The sequence below is a fragment of the Hypomesus nipponensis genome, chromosome 3 (assembly GCF_054491055.1).
Source record: "Hypomesus nipponensis isolate SF chromosome 3, ASM5449105v1, whole genome shotgun sequence".
Taxonomy (NCBI): Eukaryota; Metazoa; Chordata; class Actinopteri; order Osmeriformes; family Osmeridae; genus Hypomesus; species Hypomesus nipponensis.
The window spans coordinates 5,583,941-5,597,766 of NC_140363.1; the positions used below are offsets into that span (position 1 = coordinate 5,583,941).

General features: G+C 47.7%; 2 protein-coding genes across 4 annotated transcripts; both read left to right on the plus strand.

The window, feature by feature from the left end:
• Positions 1 to 116: 116 nt before the first annotated feature.
• Positions 117 to 7,406, plus strand: manba (mannosidase, beta A, lysosomal). Of its 3 annotated transcripts, none has more exons than XM_084673303.1 (17): positions 117 to 458; positions 669 to 763; positions 852 to 957; positions 1,397 to 1,567; positions 1,778 to 1,901; positions 2,157 to 2,326; positions 2,655 to 2,762; positions 3,081 to 3,232; positions 3,459 to 3,576; positions 4,154 to 4,240; positions 4,366 to 4,533; positions 4,769 to 4,987; positions 5,355 to 5,519; positions 5,606 to 5,750; positions 5,951 to 6,093; positions 6,398 to 6,655; positions 6,974 to 7,406. In XM_084673303.1, the coding sequence occupies exons 1-17, from the start codon at positions 243 to 245 to the stop codon at positions 7,196 to 7,198; spliced, it is 2,670 nt and encodes an 889-aa protein (XP_084529429.1). In that variant the 5' UTR covers positions 117 to 242; the 3' UTR covers positions 7,199 to 7,406. The 3 variants fall into 3 exon arrangements, with proteins under 3 accessions (XP_084529429.1, XP_084529439.1, XP_084529448.1); XM_084673313.1 differs by having other exon boundaries at positions 7,105 to 7,406; XM_084673322.1 differs by lacking the exon at positions 6,974 to 7,406 and having other exon boundaries at positions 6,359 to 6,448.
• A 126-nt stretch (positions 7,407 to 7,532) lies between these two features.
• On the plus strand, positions 7,533 to 13,814 carry slc39a8 (solute carrier family 39 member 8). The gene is made up of 8 exons (XM_084673333.1): positions 7,533 to 8,374; positions 8,821 to 8,983; positions 9,853 to 10,022; positions 10,179 to 10,301; positions 10,533 to 10,679; positions 12,153 to 12,360; positions 12,609 to 12,793; positions 13,060 to 13,814. Exons 1-8 carry the CDS (start codon positions 8,111 to 8,113, stop codon positions 13,204 to 13,206), a joined length of 1,407 nt encoding a protein of 468 aa, XP_084529459.1. The 5' UTR covers positions 7,533 to 8,110; the 3' UTR covers positions 13,207 to 13,814.
• Positions 13,815 to 13,826: the final 12 nt, after the last annotated feature.

The following is a 13,826-nucleotide window of genomic DNA, read 5'->3' on the forward strand; positions in this document are numbered from 1 at the left end:
AGGTCAGATATTTGCTTGCAGAAGAAAGGTTCTGGCTTTTGAATTTTCGCGGTAGACTGAGTGAAATGTGTTGCTTTGCCCCGTGCACGCACTGGCGTGTCACATGATCGACAACGCGAGCTATGGGCATCAGTGTATACAGTAGACAAGGAACCGCAGAAAAGTGAAACATTACTTCGTTCAGCACAGGATTATGCTAACTTGAGACACGGGGGCAATCTTAATATTGCATCTTTCACAATATGATTGCGCTGGGAAATCCAGGAAACATTTTTGTTTGTCTTTACTGCGCGTGGTGTTTCCGTGTGTTGTGTGGATACAATGTCACACGACCGGAGGCGGACAAACTTATTTTGAATGGCAAATGGACACTAAAGAACTCCAACGGGAACTTGTCGCTTACTGCAAATGTGCCGGGATGTGTTCATTCAGCTTTGCTGCAACAGGGGATGATAAAGGTAGGTACGGCCAAAGACCTGGCGGAGAATACCGTAACAAACAAGGTGTGCTAGTTACCCTGATGCCAACCTGTCCCGGAGACGTGACCGCGTGACCAGCCTATTAGACTGGGATGGCATTCTATTCTTTACACATGTTTATCTGAGTAGCCTTGTCATGTGGTTCTTCATGTGCTCACCCAAACACCTCTCTCACTCTCAATCTGACAGGATCCTTACTTCAGATTCAACGATGTGGCGTACAAGTGGATAGCGCTGGAGAACTGGACATACACTACAACCTTCTTGGTGCCACCATCGCTAAGGTGATTCATAATGGACTTGACTTCACCTATGATCAGTACTCATGTGTTTTCCACAGGGTGAAAGCCTGTGACGTTTTCTCTCTCTCAGGGCTAAACAGGAAGTACACCTTGTTTTTGAGGGAGTGGACACAGTGTCTGCCGTAACTGTCAATGGAATCACAGTTGGCAAGACGGACAACATGTTTCGCAGATATGTAAGCACAAAACGAAACGAGTTATCCTCTCATTTCACAGAATCATTGTTTTATAAGGTTTCCTAGAGCAGAAGGTGCGCACCCCCTTTCATCCGTGTAATTCTGCAGGACCAAACTGTTTGTGGTCTTCACTTTGGGTCCCCCAGGTGGGTTGAGGAGTGACACTAATTGCCCGCCCCTTTCTCCTCCATCCCACCATGAACCGGATATCACAAGCCCCACCTCAATTAGAAACCTGATGCCACTCTGGGCTAAGGCACTTGACTATAGATCAAGGATTAACCCCCCCCCCCCCCCCATACTTCTCATTGGATAGCAGTATCTAAAAGTAACATACCAGGAACTGCTAAACGTACATGACATTACAAACAAGACACCTGACAATGTTGGAGCCCTGAGCGCCCTGCATGTGTGTGTGTGTGTGTGTGTGTGTGCGCAGGATCTGCGTGTGTCAGAGGTGCTGCTGGAGGGGGAGAACGTTCTGGAGGTGCGGCTGCTGTCCCCGGTGCTGTACGCGGCGGGGCGGAGCCAGGCTTCCTCCTACCGCGTGCCCCCAGACTGCCCCCCTGAGGTGCAGCAGGGAGAATGCCACGTCAACTTCATCAGGAAGGTGAGTGGGTTCGGCTAGTTGATAGGTTCAGATGTTGTATACGGTGATATGCGGGTTTCGTGTACAGGAGTATTGAGCACACTGTGCACACACACAGTCACAGACACACACACATCTATGAATACAATGTGACCTGCTCTCTGCTGCACACACACATTCCTAAAAGCTCCAGCTGGAGAATGTGCCCTCTCCTGTGTGCATGTTCCCCAGGCCCAGAGCTCCTTCAGCTGGGACTGGGGGCCGTCGCTCCCCACCCTGGGCCTGTGGAAGGAGGTGCGCCTGGAGGCCTACGATGTCCTGAGGCTGGTCCATCTCTCCTCCGTCCCTGTCTACGGTACGCTCTCTTCCTCACCCTCTCGCCCCCTTCTCCTACCTCACTTCCCCCTCTCCTCCCCCCCTCCTTCCCCTCCACTTCTCCTTCCTCACCTCCCCCTCTCCTCTAGCTCTCCTCCACTTCCTCTCCGCCTCTAGATCCTCCTACATTATAGATGTATTTGGTAAGAACGTTCACATTCCTCCTACAGTACAGATGTCGTTTGCCAGGATCGGCTCATCCCCCTCCTGACTCGAGTCTCCCTGTTCCTCTCAGATGCCTCCCTGTCCCAGTGGACCGTGGAGGTGGAGCTGTGTGTCGATGCTGTGGAGGCTGTGAAGGGGAACGTAACGCTCGCCCTTCCTGAGCTGGGAACCATGCAGGCGTTCCCAGCCGTGTTCTCTGCAGGCCACACCAAGAGCACGTTGGTCCTCCACCTAGACAGGGTGAGACAGGCCAGCCTGGCTTTGGGTCAGGTCAACGTGAATCGGTGACACAAATACTGTCATTGAGATGTTACTGCTGCACTGTAGTTGAGTGTGCCTGGCAGCTGTGATGTGGTTACTTTGGTTTGACCCTGGTAGATACAGACTGTTCCTTGACTCTGAAAAAACTGTTACAACGATGCACTTCGGATGCTTGATTTTCTGTTGTTCTTTGATTATGCGCTATTTGTAGGTTGCGTTGGACATAAATCTCTGCTAAATGAACTAAATGTTTATCTTCCATGCTTATTCTAGTCAGTACCTTGATGCTTGTTGCTGTGTGTTGTAGAGTGAAGAGGTGAAGTTGTGGTGGCCTAATGGACATGGCGGCCAGCCGTCGTACCTGCTGAGCGTCGCTGGGCTGCTTGGCTCTCTCAGTCTCAGAGCAGACACGCAGGTCAGGGCTCTCATCTCTCCTGTCTCTCCTCTCCTCCCCTGCTCTTCTCCCTCCCCTGCTCTACTCCCTCCACCTCTCCTCCTCCCCTCTAGCCCCACCACCTCTCCTCTCTCTGCCTCCCCTCTCTCTAAGGGGAATACCTTAGAGATACCAGTTTATTGATCTGTCTTTATCTATCATCCTTGATGATCTACTGTACTGACTATGTGCACTATTCTATGTCACCTTGGATTTAAAAAAAGCATCTACATCAACGGAAATGTTTTTTCCTTCATTCGCGGCATCAGAAAGCGTTCTGTTTCCCTGTCCAATCGGCAGGTGTACTTCCGGACCGTGGAGCTTGTTCAGGAACCCATCACTGGCTCGTCCGGGCTGAGCTTCTACTTCCGGGTCAACAGGAAGCCCATCTTCCTGAAGGGCTCCAACTGGATCCCGGCCCACGCCCTGCAGGACCGGGTGACCCCGGCAGTGTGAGAGCTTACAATGTGTTTACTGAGACAGTCGTCCACAACCACTTTGTCACTTTGTCACTAGGACATTAGTAAAAAATGATATTCTCATTGGTGTGAAATGTTTGGAATATTTGTCATTCTCAATTTGGAATAGTCTGGATGCTATCGACTTACAGTGTGTAATATCTAAGTCAAACTGGCTGTGGTTCATACTGACTAGCTGTCTGTCTGTTTTGTGTTGAAGTATTAAAAACCTGCTGCAGTCTGCGGTGGATGCTAACATGAACGCCGTCCGGGTGTGGGGCGGGGGAGTGTATGAGCAGGACGTGTTCTACAGCACCTGTGATGAGCTGGGCATCATGGTAACGTCTGTTTATCTGAGTGATGCTACAAACTGCAGCTCAGTAACCATATTACCATACTGTTTCCCATGACAGTAACCATACTACCATACTGTTTCCCATGACAGTAACCGTACTACCATACTGTTTCACATGACAGTAACCATACTACCATACTGTTTCACATGACAGTAACCATACGACCATACTGTTTCCCATGACAGTAACCATACTACCATACTGTTTCACATGACAGTAACCGTACTACCATACTGTTTCACATGACAGTAACCATACTACCATACTGTTTCCCATGACAGTAACCATACTGTTTCCCATGACAGTAACCATACTACCATACTGTTTCCCATGACAGAAAGATTCAATATGTCCCAGTATATAGTTGGTTTAATGCAGGATGTCCTCCACATCTGGAAGCATTTTGCAGTTGATGAGTCAGCATTCTTCTTTGGCTATTCTGACCCACAATCCCAGTTCAAATACCCCCTTGCATGTCACAAGCGTCTGCTAAATACGTTGTTATTATTATAATTATTATTGTGATTATAGGCAGTACAGTGTGTGTGTGTGTGTCCAGGTGTGGCAGGACTTCATGTTCGCCTGTGCCCTGTATCCCACGGAGCCCGACTTCATCCAAACCGTGAGAGAAGAGGTTCTACAGCAGGTCAGCCGGAAACTTCCGGATCACTTAGGACTCCCTCTCATTTGAGTAGCTCTTCAAATATGGGGGGTCACCCCCCGTCTGGTGCCCCGCGTCATCCGCGCGTGACTTCCTGTTTCATCGTCAAGGTGAGGCGTTTGAAGTCCCACCCCTCCATCATCGTGTGGAGCGGGAACAACGAGAACGAGGCGGCGCTGGCCACAGACTGGTTCGGCATCCCTGCCTCCCAGCGCCCTCGGTACCTGAGGGACTACGTCTCCCTGTACGTGGACAACATCCGAGCCGTGGTGCTGGAGGTGAGGCCCTAACTGGGGTGACTGGATTCAGGAGGCTGGAGGGTTCATGGGGTTGAAGCTCAGTGGCAGTGCGTTTGACTGCAGATCAAGACGTCGCAGGTTAAAGGGTTCCCTGTACGTCGCTTCAGCAAAAGCATCTGCCAAGCGAAAATGTGTCTTTTCTTTCAACAGGAAACCCTACGTGTTATATTGTTCATCGTAAGGTTGTTAATACGATGCGACTGTCCCCGCCCAGGAGGACCGCAGCCGACCGTTCTTGGTGTCCAGTCCCACCAACGGTGCAGAGTCCCAGCAGGAGGGCTGGGTGGCGGCCGACCCCTACAACCCCCTCTACGGAGACACCCACTACTACAGCTACACCCAGGACTGCTGGGACTGGAGAACCTTCCCTCGCACGCGCTTCGCCTCCGAGTACGGCTTCCAGTCCTGGCCCTCCTTCTCCACCCTGCAGGAGGTACCCAACTGGGATGTCCGGCAGAAAACAACCAACCAAAGGAACACATGATTGTTATTGTTATGAAACGTTACCGGCTGGGACCCTTGGTTTGGTTGTTGTTGAGTTTGCTTTGACAGTTATGTCAAAGAATGTCCCCCAACAGTCTTAAACGATGTTAGATCAGTGTTAGAACATTGGTATGTTGAGTGACGTCGGAGCAGTGTGCCGGTGCATCCCAGCTAAACTGGTTCAACTCTGTATAAACACCGACCACCCACAACGTTGAATGGCTAGTTTTTTGGGGGGTGGCGTAGCCGCCGAAAGAGGCGTTTCGAGAGGGGGTGGTTGGGTAGATGAGTCAGCCCTGTGACACCTCCTCCCCCAGGCGTCCGTGGCTGACGACTGGAGCTACCACAGCAGGTTCTCCTCCCACCGCCAGCACCACGACGGCGGCAACCAGCAGATGCTGCAGCAGGCAGCGCTCCACTTCCACCTGCCCAACTCCTCCGACCCAGCCCAGAACTACAGACACACCCTCTACCTCACGCAGGTGAGGCACACTTACCCTCACACCGCCCGGTCACACACACACACAGATTTGGTTTCAGTGAAGCGTTGCGTGTGTTTGGTTGCCAGGTCATGCAGGCCCAGTGTGTGAAGACTCAGACTGAGTTTTATCGGCGGAGTCGGAGTGAGCTCGTCGAGGGTAAAGGTCACACCATGGGAGCCCTCTACTGGCAGCTCAATGACATCTGGCAGGCGCCCTCCTGGTCTTCTATAGGTATGACACACACGCACACACAGGTTTAGGGAGAAACACTAAATGCATTCCGAATTACATGTATTGGTGCTAGATTATGGCTGAAGTGTAAATCTAAAGGAGGGCAGAGCAGGGTTAAAAGCCCCTGGTTTAGGTAGAGAGTGAGTAACTTACGAAATGGAGTCGGATTGACACCTTATGAACCTTTCCTCTTATTCCAGAATTTTCCTCCAAGTGGAAGATGCTGCACTATTTTGCCCAGGGCTTCTTTGCCCCTGTGGTGGCTGTGGGGTTTGAGGATGAGGGAGCGCTGATCGTCTACGCTGTGTCTGACCTGAGTACAGACCTCCTCCTCCACGCTGTGGTAGGCCCCTGCTCTGCCTTACACCTAACACTACCCTCCAGAGACAAAGACTGCGTCAGTGCTGGAAGGACAATAGATGATTGGCCAGAAGTGCATAGATCTAACTGTTTTTTAGGGGTCATTCCCAAGGAATGCAATGTAGTTTTACCAGACAAAGTGCAACAATGCCATGATAATTGAATCATGGTGATGATCGGACAATGCAGTGATAAATACATCATGCTCTCCTGTTAACCCTGTCCAATGGTCTCTCAACATCACAAAGCAAAACATCACGACTCAGCTGTAGCTGTTGGTTCTCCAGGTGTCGGTGTATGCCTGGAGCAGCCAGGATCCTGTGTGCGCTCTCAAGTCCAGCCAAGCTCTCGTGAGAGGTGGGAGTGCCAGCGCCATCTTGAAGCAGCCAATCGCTGGCCTGCTAGCCGGATGTGGGCGGTGCAGTCGTCTCTCCTGCCTCGTCACCTTCCAGCTGCAGGATGCCCAGGGGCCGCAGGGACCCCTCAACCACCTGTTCCTCAGCTCCCCCAAAGACGCCCTCCGCCTGCAGGCCCCCAACATTACGGTGAGTGCCCTGACCCCTGACCATGACCTTGACGACACCCAGCAACACAGTGAGTCTGTAAAGTAGTCTCACAGGCCATTACAGAAAAGTGATTGTTTGCAGTTAATAAAATGCAAGGCATTGGTTTTGACCAGTAGAGATTATTTTCTATTTCTCCTTTGCTCTCTCTCTCTCTTTCTCACTCTCTCTTCCATCCTCTCTCTCCCTCTGCCTCTTTCTCTTGTGTGGTACATCTTTAGTATGAGCTGTATAACTGTAGTTCCACGTGTATTTGAGTATAGACGATGTATGAGTGATGTGGCGCCCCCTCCTGTCCAGGCGGTGGTCCAGCAGGACAGGGAGGGCTTCGTGGTGACCCTGCGATCCCTCGCCGTGGCCCCGTACGTGTGGCTGGACGTGGGCGCCATCCTGGGTCGGTTCAGCTCTAACGGCTTCCTCATGGTCACCAGGGAAACCGTGGTGCACTTCTTCCCCTGGGAGCCCACGAGCGCCGCAGACCTGGCCCGCGCCCTCGTCATCACCACCCTGAGAGACCTGTACTGACGGGCTGTTCAGGGATGTTCAGCGGAGCGAATCTAATGATCTTTGCCCTCCCCTGAGTTGATTTCTGTCAGGAACTGAAATTGAGGATTAGGGATCATCAATTGTGGTAAATTCTTTCTTTTTTTGATTGATAATTTCGCTGTGCATCACAGTGGTTTTTGAATATTTGTTTTGGTCGTAATAAAATTGTATATTTTTTCATTATAAATTTGTATATAACAAAAAGTTATGTATTGAATGTAAGTGAAATATTAGGCTTTTATTAAGTGAAATATTAGGCTTTTATTACCACTGAGTTTATTGGATACTGCGTTTGTAGCGACCACAGGGGGGCAGAAAGTAACCAGGTGTTAACTTGGAAAACAAGATCACATATTGATGTAACACAGTTAGGCCTAATGATGTTTTTTACTTCAATACAAAATACAGGCAAATCGGGTTCAAGGTAAAATGTTACTTAAAGGTCACTCTGGGCCGAACATGGCCTGTTCCACGTTAAAAGGCATGCTTAATCTGTGTGAAAATCACTATTCTGCTCTTATGTAAGCTAGTATGAGCATGCTGTAAAACTGAGAAAGTCAGTCGCACAAACAAACCATTGAGAAAGTGATCGACTTACATGTGCTCTGGACACCTTCAAGCTGGAAACCTTTGGGTAAACGGGTGATCTTTGAACCATTTGGGCGTTCGCTAATCTCTGCCGCTATTGATAGTATTCTCTTAGTATTACTGCATGGAATATCCGGAACAGTCGATCGTGTTGCATTGGACTCAAATAGTGACGTGAACGTTAGATACCATAATTTAATGATGGATCATAAAACAGTCAAAAGTATGTTGTAAACTTTTTTTTGTTGCCAAAATTAACTACTTAAAAAGCGAGAGACAATCTGAAGACTACGCAAACAGCACATGCACAACCCGATGAGCGACTTTACACTTACAAATATGAATAACTTTAAGTATCTAGTTGCATGCGTTTTACTATTTACCTCGGAGTCTCGTGCCACCGATGCAAGTGAACAAGATGGAAAAGTATTTTTAGAGGACATTTTGCTTTTTTACGGTAAAAATAGTTCAATTTCAACAGACAACTTGCAAAACTTTCTCCTACTTATTTCAGCCAGAAGATCAGAATTAATAGTTCATGACGAAAATCCTCTGGTAAATTCTAAGGTATGATATCGATCAAATTTCTTTGCCGATGCAACTTTCAAGTTCACTCTAATTTAACTTTTAATATATAAATATATATGGCCTATATTTCTATATTCTACAGTTACCTCTTCTACTGTGTTTTCACATTTCTCCCACCATGTTTTCCGTCTGACATTACCCGTCCAGCTACTCAAGTACTTTATCATTCTGTATTTTAATATATAGATTTTATTTATGACGATAGATTTTTGTCAAAAAAAAATTCTAACTGAAATAACCTGACCGCCTTTGGGAGGAACACACTTTTTCTTCAGACGAATTTTCATTACGTTAAAGTTTTTATTTCAAATATAAAAAATCCCTGAAATCAAACTCGAACTAAATTAATAATGTATAATGATGACCCAAGCTGCTGAAGGCCTTGAGGTCTTGGGTCACCCTGGTCTTCCTCTCCCTGTCCTCAGTGTCCCTCAATGGGGCAGATCTTGTCTCACTATGGGTTCAGCAATGTCAGTCAGCTGACAGTGCAGCATCTGGAGAAGATCTGTCCAGCTGTGTTGACACAAGTAGTGCTACCCTCATGTCCATACACCATCCCAACTTCTCTCAAGGCTGTGGACTACCTTGGTGAGTTAACAGATGATCACATTCATGCATCATTCTCTTGTATGCAAGATACTTTCTCAAATGCTTGATAGTTACAGTGTCACAAATAATGTGTTCATTGAGCAGACCCTTTAATCCAAAGCAGCGTACAGGGGGGTATTCGAACCTGTAACCTCCAGATATGCAGCCCGGTACTACCACCGAGCTGCGCACAGAGACTTTGCAGGTGCATAAGAGCTGAGAGCACCTGTGCTGTCTGACCCTGAGGCCCTGCCTCTAACAAGCTCTCATTATGTCCCGGTGGAAAGGGCCACAGAACCAGGGAATGAGATGGTTATCTGTGCTGAGAGAGAGGCAAAACTCCCTCCTAACAGTTGAGAGGGGATATGCGCACACGCACACACACGCACTGCTGATGACAGCTCTCACAGACACATTCCGGAGAAAATGTATTTAAGGGGGTCAAAGCACCATGCTATTAAGTTATCAACAAATGTCAAATTGTCTCCGGTCTGATAACATTATTAATACATGTACAGTAATCATATATATGACCATATCAGATAAGATTGTTATCTCACCTTTTCGTGAGGCTAAGACTGCTTGAGACATATTTTGATAATACTGAATAATTAAGAGTATAATTTTTCTTATCATGTGATCCGGTCACGGTACAACACTGCACTTCTGGTCCTCAGTAAACAGCTGTACTTACTATCAGCCATATTTGTACATCGAATGTTGCTTTGAGATAAAAAAAAATTAAAAACATTTGCGAAATAAATGTTTAGAAGGGTCATGTATTCTGAATCTGCTTTAGTCATTCTCAGTCCTGTGAGTGGTATGATTTAACCATGAGGGGCTTTCCTGTGCCCCTGCCTGCCCTTTAGTGTGGGGGTATGGCTTCCTGGCTGTCACTGTGATCAACCTGGCCTCCCTGCTGGGCCTGCTGCTCATCCCCTTCACCAAGAAGCCCTACTTCCCCAAGGTGCTCACCTACTTCATCGGCCTGGCCATCGGGACCCTGTTCTCCAATGCTGTGCTGCAGCTCATTCCAGAGGTCTGTGCAAGCTTCTTTGGGTGGTGAGGCATGCTTCTCCATTTACTGACACTGGAATGATGATGTGTGGCCCCCATCTCCTCTGCCCCACCTCACCCCCCCTCCCCTCACCTCACCTCACCACACCCCCTCACCCCTACATGCCCATCTCCTCAGGCGCTAGGGTTTGATCCCAAAACTGATAACTACGTGCCGAATGCCATCGGGATATTTGGAGGGTTTTACCTGCTGTACGTCACAGAGAAAATCTTGAAGATGGTGCTTCGGGTAGACCATGAGGTAATTACGTGGCATCCTGGCACAGTTCGTTTCATAGACAACATGAACATCTTATCTGTACACCTCTTCATCGACACAGGGGCCTGGGTTTGGATCCAGACCAGGTCGTTTCCATCATGTCTTCCCCTCCTTCTCTCTCCCCGACATTTCACGTCATTATTAACTGTCTATTTCAATAAAGCCAAAATTCCCCCCCAAATGTCTTACACATTTGTTGTTGTTTTCCTCCAGCATGACCACGGCCCCTCTGCCCCTGCACAGCCATCCCAGCTGAACGGAGACCTGGAGGTGAAGGAGTGCATTACTCTGGCCAACATCAGCACCATCAGCGCTGAGGAGAGTATTATGAACCGGCCTCCGCTGGAGGTGAATCCACAGGTACCTGTTACAACCATGGGCACATTACTCACGAGAGGATGTTACCGTTACACTGTGCCTGGTTAATACAGACCACTCCTTGGCGGTAACTATTGAATTACTGTTCTGGTCCTTGACTATCTTGACGAATTGACACATGTAAATCGTCATGAGCTGGACATTAGGTGAATTAGCCTGATGAACACATTATTTCTGCTAGAATATTGCTTAAGCTAAACAGGAACAGGGAGGAGCATGGCACTCTATGGTAAAGACCCGTGGAATTATATCTTATGGAGAGACTTCAGTGGTGAAGTCTGGTATAGTGGGCATGCTGTCAACTCAGCCCCCCCCCCCCCCCCCCGCTCCCCTTACCGCCGCTACCCATGTATCACTGCTCGTGTTACAGCGGCCATACAGGAAGTCCCGGTGGCCTTATTGCCTGTGCAGAGAATCTCGTAGACTGCACCTCTGGTACTGTTACGTCCGGATACAAAGATATCTGAGCACCTACATTACCTGTCTCAGGAAGTTCAGTCCCAGTTTTAAGATATAAAAAGGAAATGATAAAGAAATAATCTGCGAAACAGCTGACGTGTATTTCTTTGAATCACAATAACTTTATCGAAACCTCAGACTCAAGTTTATTCATTAGCCCAGAGTTATTTATGGAGCTTTTATCTATGACCTGACCTGAGATTATTAGGGAAATTGTGTTAATGTTTAACACTGATTTTCCTGTGAATCTGGCTCTGTTGGAGGATCAAAGACAGTAAGCAGATAGAGGTAGCCTTGTGACCCAGGTCCGAGAAGAGGGACCAGCCGGGCCCGCAGATCCTGCCCTCCTGATGAACACTGGAATTGTCTCACTATTAGACAAAGACCCCCTGTTCTGGACAGGCTAATAATGGTCTGGTTTGTTGCTGCTGGGTATGCTGTGAAGCAGCCACACATTACTAAGTCTCCACGTACTGTAACGAATGTTTAGTTTTCTCTGTTTGCAGGTATAAAAACAAAGACAAATATATTAATTCTTGTTTTGTTTTTTATCACGTGACCCTCACTGTTTCCCTGTGACTGCACCCCTCATATCTCTCTCTGTGAAGTCTACAACCCTCATATCTCTCTCCTCTTTGAGGTCTACACCCCTCATATCTCTCCTCTGTGAGGTCTACACCCCTCACATCTCTCTCTGTGAGATCTACACCCCTCATCTCTCTCCTCTGTGAGGTCTACACCCCTCATATCTCTCTCTGTGAGATCTACACCCCTCATATCTCTCTCTGTGAGATCTACACCCCTCATATCTCTCTCTGTGAGATCTACACCCCTCATCTCTCTCCTCTGTGAGGTCTACACCCCTCATATCTCTCTGTGAGATCTACACCCCTCATCTCTCTCCTCTGTGAGGTCTACACTCCCTCATATCTCTCTCCTCTGTGAGGTCTACACCCCTCATATCTCTATCCCTCCTCTGTGAGGTTGACCTTGCAGGAGGTGCAGGTGCCTAATGTGATGTGCCACTGGCTCCGGGGACAGCGCATCGCCAACATCAAGACCGTGGCCTGGATGATCACGCTGAGTGATGCTCTGCACAACTTCATCGACGGCCTGGCCATCGGGGCCTCGTTCACAGTGTCCTTGCTGGCTGGGTTCAGTACCTCCATCGCCATAGTGTGTGAGGAGTTCCCTCATGAGTTGGGTAAGAGACCAGATTACTGTGAACTAAACTGTCCCTCTTCCTCTGTGGCCTATCACTATGTTGGGTTTCTAATGTGTATATTTCACAGGATGACGCGCAGCGGTTTTTCACCCACGTTCCTACACATATATAGATTTCCAAAGTCCCTTTTCGATAGCTGATGTCATCGATAGATTGAACTACAGGCATCTTCTCTTCACAATCATAATCATCTGCGACTCTGCTGCCCCCTCTACCGCCCCCTGCAGGTGACTTTGTCATACTGCTGAATGCTGGTATGAGTATCCCCCAGGCCATCTTCTTCAACCTGCTGTCTGCCATGTCCTGCTATTTTGGCCTCGCCTTCGGGATCCTTCTTGGCAGCAACTTCGCCCCCAACGCCATCTTCGCCATTGCTGGGGGAATGTTCCTCTACATCTCTCTGGCAGACATGGTGAGGGGGCCTGGGAGCCGACTGAGGGTTTATCATGCTAGGAGACAGGACAGGCTGCACAACATTCAACTGTTACATTGATTGTTGCCAAGTTAATTATCACAGCATAGCATTTGATTGTCGTTTCTATTATCACAACTGTTTCACTCAGGGTGCACACAGCTTCACTCTTCCTGACAGTTGTGCAATGTTCAATTGATGCCATCTGGAAATGAATGTGCTTTTATGCTAATGGTATCAAGCTGATGTTTCCATTTCTCTTTCAGTTTCCTGAGATGAACAGCATATTGAATGAGCAGGAGGGGACTTTGAATAAAGTCATCTTCTTCCTCATCCAGAATGCAGGCCTCCTGACAGGATTTGCCATCATTCTTCTGATCACCATGTTTGCTGGTGATATCAACCTGGGCTGAAGAGAGAGAGAAAGAGAGAGAGAGAAAAACGATTGTAACAAGATGCAAGTGAGCTGCTTCTGCACAGATTTGAGATGAGCAGGACTGAATATAAACTGCTTGTTATGTACAAAAATGAAATAGTTTCAAAAACAATTTCTATAGTTGTTCACTTTTAGTCTTAAAAAGGGAAAATATTAAATACAATCACTGGATGTTAATTGTGTCAACAATGTATTTTAAAAGACGTTTTGAATAAATTATTGTCAGTCTCTGCAGTGTAGGAGCTTTGTGAACATGCCTGTCTTTAGTCCATTCTGCACTTTTCTTATGAATTCATCTTGTTAGATTAAAAAATATAGCCTATATATTCGAGCAACAAACCCATTTGCTTTCGATTATGGTCGGGTGCCAAGATTGATCTGTGCAACACCAAAACGATCGCTGTTTATCATTTGTAGTGTCCGCAAGCTTTAATCACCCATTTACACTTTTATTACCGCCCCACTCACAGGGAGCAGGAAATTACTGATCACGAGTTGTTTTTAGAGCTGCATTACTTTTCCTAAAGTAGTTACCTCTTATGTGATCTTGTCAACTCCCTTTCCCAAAATAAAGTGAGCATCTGTCTGGGTCATAAT